General features: G+C 51.2%; 1 protein-coding gene across 6 annotated transcripts in view; it reads left to right on the top strand.

Annotated features, from left to right (window-relative positions):
• The window catches only part of Rap1gap2 (RAP1 GTPase activating protein 2), a 204,300-nt gene extending 198,202 nt beyond the window's left edge, over positions 1 to 6,098 (top strand). For 4 of the 6 annotated variants that reach the window (XR_003845130.1, XM_021211838.2, XM_029545730.1 and 1 more), the window contains 3 exons: positions 560 to 636; positions 1,066 to 1,104; positions 1,908 to 6,098. Coding sequence is in view for 4 of the 6 variants with exons in the window: in XM_021211838.2 (XP_021067497.1) it covers positions 560 to 636; positions 1,066 to 1,074 (86 nt within the window). In the remaining 2 variants the exon portion in view is untranslated. The remainder of the gene's footprint in view (positions 1 to 559; positions 637 to 1,065; positions 1,105 to 1,907) is intronic. The other 2 variants (XR_003845129.1, XM_029545731.1) reach the window with 2 other exon arrangements.
• Positions 6,099 to 6,363: the final 265 nt, after the last annotated feature.

Raw genomic sequence — 6,363 nt, 5'->3', positions numbered from 1 at the left:
ACTATGTCTAATTTTCTGAGGAACCGCCAGACTGATTTCCAGAGTGGTTGAACAAGCTTGCAATCCCACCAGCAATGGAGGAGTGTTCCCCAAGCCCAGATTTGGAGCATTGCCAAATTCAGTGGTCTTAATACTTTCGTAGAGATTGATCTCAAGCTGCCACCATTACATCCCTGGGCTTGGTATTGAGGAGAGATGCATAGCCTACCACCTTAACCAATTTCTGATAAAAGAATACAGCAGATGTAACAACACAGACTAAAGCAAAAACACCATAATATAATGAGGAAATGACAAATTTTGAATATCCATTATCTTCCTTGAATATAGCTTGTTTACGTATGAGATTCCATAACTTAATTTTGAAAATATTTGAAGTGACCTGCGTTTAATAATAAGTAGGGTACAACAGTTCTCAAAGTCTGAGTACGGCTTCTGATGGGTGGGTACTGTTAGGGAGCATGCTTTTGGGGGGAGGTTGAGGCCCTCTTTTCCCTATCCAGTATTCTGACTTTGCTAGAATAACCCCTCAAGCTCCATCTCCTTTTTCTTTTCTTAGATGCCAAAAGCAGAAACTCCCCGAGGTCAAACCTGAAATTCCGCTTTGATAAACTCAGCCATGCTAGCTCCAGTGCGGTAAGGATGGTGTGGGCATCTAAGGAAGGGCCCCTGGAGCCCTACACCCCACATTCCAGAACCCCTGCTACCCAGACTTTTTCCAGTGGGCTGGAGAGAGAGAACACCTAGAGAGTGCCCATGGTGGGGTGAGGGGTTCTCCTGAAGCAGGCAGAGATGCGTGCTCTGCCAGATCTGGGGGTGACGGTTTCTGTCCTTACTTAGTCCAGACCAGGCTGGGAGTTCTCCAGCCACCTTTGCCACTCCTCCTACAGTAGAGCCTCATTCTTGCACACAGCCATCCCCAGAGGTGACATAGGTTCTGCTGGCCCCTGGAAACCCAAGTCCCTTCCTGAACTCTGATTGCCAAGAGCCAAGTGCATCAAAGCTACAGGTGGAGGCTGTTGTCCGGTGTTTGAAAAAAAAATACCTTGTGTGTTTCTTATACAGGGTCACTAATGTGAAAGTGAAGACCTTCCCTTGTCCAAGGTGAGTGTCTTACTGTGGTCATGAGAGGGGACTCTTCCCTTGAGGTCAGCGTGTCTGTGGCTTTATGGCCTGAGAATGGCCAGTCAGCTGAGGAACATGGAGGACTTCTGTTGATGGACATCTCCAGGCCTTCACGAGGGGGTGGGGCTGAGAACAGTGGCCAGGAAGGCTTGTCCAGTGGCGTTGTGGTAGACCCCCACACCAGATGGAGCTGGTTGCAGTAGCTAGAAGGGGAAGTAGCGAAAGAGTTCACTTCCTTCCCTGGGAAGAATTCCTCCGTTTCCCCTTCCTTTCCCCTTTGCAGGCAGTCTCTCTCCTTGTATTTTTGGCCAAGGCTCCGGGCTGGTATCTATCTTCCCCATAGGACATGAGATGCCCCTACCCAAGCGTTGTTTTGAGGGACAATCCCAGGGTGGTCTCTGTTCCTGGCATGATATACTAGTGAACTCCTGATCACCCATTGGCCCCACCTACTCAGTGAGGTCCCCCTGGAGTGTGAGTGAGTTGGGACCAAGAGGGAGGGTAGAGTTAAGCTCGCTTTGTGTTTAACCCATGTGTGAGAAAACAGAAGAGAAAATGGGAGTGTGATGTTGGCCTCCACCACCTGTGAGGGACTGTGGATGCTTCTGTTGCACAGTGCTTACACACGGCTTCTGGGACTGAGTCCAGGCCCCTTAAACTTGGCAGCCTCCTTGTCCTGAGTGTAGCCGCAGGCAAGTGGCTTCCCCACTCTGACTCTAGCATGTTTTCATCTCTCTTTGACCCAATGCTTATTCTCCATCTCCCCTTCTTTATCTTCCCAGGGAAGTGTGGATTCTGGACTACAGAAGGCTCCTAATTCCAGCAGTTTGGGGGTGCCATCCACTACTCTGACCGTTTAGGCCTGCTGTCTCACTGGCCACCTGCCCAGCGCACCAGTTGTCTGTTCCACGTCCCGACCTGGCCATGACCTTGCCGGATCCTTCTCCAGACCTGAAAGCCCCAACCTGTGCTTCTGACCCCCTGATGTGACCGGCTATCTGAGTCAACTAGCATCTTGTTTTACATGCAGGAAAAGATCTGGGCAAGGGGGACTCGGAGTCCCAGGGGGCTCAGCGAGAAGCTAGGAAGGGAGCTCGTCTGCCCCAGGGACAGAGAGGGTTATGTGGTGGGGAGCAGAGGTAACTGCAGAATGGTGGGTGGGTACCGTCTGTCATGGGTCACGGTGCAGCGCCTTCCTGGGCATGGTAGAAAGGCTGCTTTTCCAGGAATATCCCAGCATCCTCCAGGTTGAATCTCACTGCATTTCTGACACATCTGCTGGCCCAGGCTTAGGGAGCTGTGTCCCTGCTGCCAGGGTCCCCTCCAGAGGCTCAAGCTCAGGCTGATGGAAGGTCCGAGTCAGAGCCAGGTGTTCCAGGACCCGGCTGCATGCGCCCTTGACTGTAGTCTCAAAGCTTTGTTCCTTTCTAATTCTACACAAGCTGCTGCTGATCTTTGTGGTTGGAGGAGCCCTGGTAGTGGGCATCCAGGAGTGTGGAGTCCAGGATGAGCACAAGGCCAGTGCAGGAGCCTCTGCGGGTGAGAAGGCTCATTAGGGGTTCAGGTCTCCACTTTTGAGAGAATTTGGAAAAGACATAGTTTAAGCCATGTCTTAGGTGAGAGAGGGGGGAGATGTAGTAGAGGGTGACTTGGCAGGTTTTGGTCAGTCTAGTGTGTGGTGGTTGAATTTAGTGTTGGAAACAATGCAGTGTTCTTCCACCTCTTTGGTCCTGTTACCTGTGAGGGGAGCAGTACTGCCCAGGGACTGCTTCTAGTATCAGTCCTCTTGTCTTCTTCCTTCCGTCTCCAACTGCAGGCTTCTAGGCCATTGTCCCATCTTCAGGGTCCTTGGATGCCCAGACCCCACGAGCCTGCGCTTGAAGCCACGGGCCATCTGTACTCCTGGTCATGGCCACCTTCTCTGGGTGAGCCGGCCCATCCTGACGACTGAGGAGCTGTCTTTGGCTCCTCAGCCTTCCAGGTTTGCAGGACGGTTCTGCTGCCGAGTGTGGAGTAGAGCATCCAGCAGGCTAAACACTGGCTCTACACAGCAGGCACTGGAAGATCCCACCTCATTAAAGTACACATAGGTCCACGGCACGGGGCTGCTCGGTTCTGAGCTCCTGTGTCAGCGAGCAGATGACAAGAATTTCCAACCAAGTGCTCTCTCTGCATAGGCTCCTCTTCACAAGCCAAAGTCCAGAAGGGTGGGACAGCCTTTGGGACTGGTATAGTGTTCCTGCTGCCTTTGTCATCTGAGCACAGTTTTGATCCTTCATTCCCCATGCACTTACATGCAGCCAGGGGAGGGGGGAAACCTGCTTACGTGAAATACTAGTCTGGTAAGATTTGTTCTAGTTAGAAGGTCAACAGAGTATCTGTTTATCTTTTATTAAGGGCCAGCGTAGCGGCAGCCGGGGCTGGAAGGAGGCGGGTGGATGCTGGCAGTGTTCTGCTGGCAGATTTCTGCTTGAACTTGAAAGGTCAAACTGTGTTTTCTTTGAAACTATTACAGGACTCTGGCTCCCTTCTCTGTGTTGGACAGTTTTCCCCACTTGGTGATTGTGCTGTGTTGCATTGTGGTCTGGGGCTCTTCAGGGGTTTCCAGGTTGTCCCATGCTGTCTGGAAACCTTATAAGCCTTGTCCCCACTGCTTTGGGGACTCTGCCTGCAGGCGTTACCTCTGGGCCTGGGGACGGGATGGATGACCGTGTGCTGAGGAACTGAGAGGCCCTGGCTGTGGTCCTCACCCTTGGTTTGCTGCTGAGGTACTCGGGGCAGGATACGAGATGCCCCTGCCCTCTGTTCATGCCTCTCTCCATCTAACAGGTCATCCTGTGACTTCCAGAGTAGGTACCGCCAGCCCAGCTCAAGTTCTCTGCTTAATAGGAACAGAATAATGGCAGGGCCCAGTCTCCTCCCAGCCCTCTGGGTTGGAGACTGTTCCCCCACATTCTGATCCAGTCTTTCCTTTCATGGCTGTACCAAGTCTTAGGGCTCCGAGTCTTGCTGAGGCTCCTTCATGTGACTGAGCTTCTGTAGTGGATACTTCTGATTGGATATGGGGGGGGGGCATTTCCACTGTTACCTCCACAAGGGGTTCTGCTGGTCACAACTCTGGAAACTATATTTTGCAGGTGTTAATAGGTATCCAGATGCCCCCAGCTCTGTTGATACACCAAAGCAGATGTGGGAGGGCTCCGGATAGAAGGCCTTAGCCAGAGTTTCTCTCTGTGATAATGAATGTCAAATGGTGTTTCTTGGAAAACCATCTGGACTTCAGTTTTGTGGGCCCCATTTGATACTCAAGCCTCCTGGGCCCTGTTTGCATCTCATCAGACCATGTCATCCTCCAGATGAACAGAAAGAACTTGCCTGGCAAAGCTGTCACTAGACCCACAACAGCCTTGGGCCCATTCCTGCATACCAACTGTACTTACTGTTGGCACAGCAAGCAGTTGCATTTCCTGGAGCCTGGGTTTTGAGGAAGCCTGGTAGACGGGCCAGGTGCTGAGGTCGGAGGGTATGGATAGGGCCTCTGCCTCTGCTGCTTTCCAGCATGACAAGCTTTGGTCAGTGAGGACCCAGGGGCTTGGTGAAGGAAATGGAGGAGGAGGGAGTGCAATAAAATGCTTCTTTGGGTTTTCAGTGACTGGGGCAAAGTTACCTGGACAAAAATGCGTTAGCTACCCTTGACTTCTTTGTTCTAAATCAGGACAGAAAATGATAAAATGAACTAATTCTCTGATCTGTCTTTTCTTCCTCCCTCTCTCCGTCCCTCCCTTCCTCTTTTTTTGGTGGTGCTGGGAATGTCCCCAAGGCCTTGCTCATGCTGAGTGAGCACCCTGCCACTGAGTCTAGGCCCAGGCCTCTCCAGGTTTTAAAATGGAGATGGGTAATAAAAGCCCAGCTCAGGTGACCAGGCAGGGCACAGCCAGTATCATTTTCTTTCCTTTGACCCTTTATGGTGCCAACTCAAACATCACCTTTTGTCCTTTGTTTCTCAGTCTGCAAAGACAGCTGTGTTGTGTGTGCGCGTGTGTGGGGTCCTGGGGTTCAGATAGAGCATATGGCTTCTGGGCCAGCAGCAACCCGGTTAGTTAGCCATGTTCTGGGCCCCATGTTCCCTCCCCAGCTTCTAGTTACCCCTCAATCCAAGACAAAGACAGGTTGGTACAACGAACAAGGCTGATCTTGCCGCCCGCCCGGTCGAGGGCTTCTGAGGCATCTTACCAAGCTCTGGTGTCTGTTTTGCCACCAGCTGCTTGCCCACACCAATCCCACCTCTCTTTTCAGCCAGGCTATGTGCTCCTTTGGGAGGAAGAAGACAACGTCCAGAGCCAAGGGTGGTCTGTAGTCAGCAGCAGCTGGGGCAGTAGCTTTGACCTGGGCCTTACCATCCCCAGCAGACAGCGCGCTTGGCTGCAAGACTGGAATTAGTTGCCATTCCTTGTCTTTGGTTCTGTGACATTTCCACTTGGAAGGGTGAAATTCCCCTTCCCACTCCTTAGTGTCTATGCCAACTTGTGATGCCCCCGCCTGATCTCCAGCTCCCAGGGTGCCGGGGTTGCCATGTGAAGAGATGCCCATGTGGTAGAACCTAAGAGGTGTAGTTTGAAAGTGACCCCTGTGACGATGACTTTTCTTTGCTTCCTCTCAGTGAGGGGGGTGATTTGTAGATCCTGACTGCCTATGTGATGTAAATAGTGTACATCTAATTTATTGCTATGGTAGCACATTGTATTTGTTAATGTATAAAACAAATTCTAAAAAGGTTGAAAATGTATATTTTGTTGCTTAAATGTGTCTTTGCAGAAATTGACAATAAATAACATATTTTGTGTCCATTAGAGTTCACATTTCTTGGAGTGGGGCACAACTAGACTTCGGCAGGGACTTTCACTGGAGGGTGGCAATCAGCTTGAACCTGTTTAAAAACTTTATCAATGTTAAAAACAAACAAAGCGAACAAATGTGGTGCTGGGGCAGTGGTTTGTTGGATAAGATTGCGTTCTCCCTCCGCAAGCGTTTGGATCTGAGTTTGAATCTCCAGCCCACAAAAAGCCATGCCTGACTGCACACCCTGTGACCCTACAGTGTGGGGTGGGGAAGGTGGAAGCAGGCAGAGACTGAGAACACGTTTGCTAGCCGAGGGAAGATGGCAAGCTTCCCGCTCAGTGAGAGACCCTGTCTCGAGACAGTAAGGTCCAGAGTGAGGGAGGAAGACTAATGGTGTCC

The sequence above is a fragment of the Mus pahari genome, chromosome 14, assembly GCF_900095145.1.
Source record: "Mus pahari chromosome 14, PAHARI_EIJ_v1.1, whole genome shotgun sequence".
Classification (NCBI taxonomy): Eukaryota; Metazoa; Chordata; class Mammalia; order Rodentia; family Muridae; genus Mus; species Mus pahari.
This window is presented reverse-complemented; position numbering and strand designations above follow the sequence as displayed.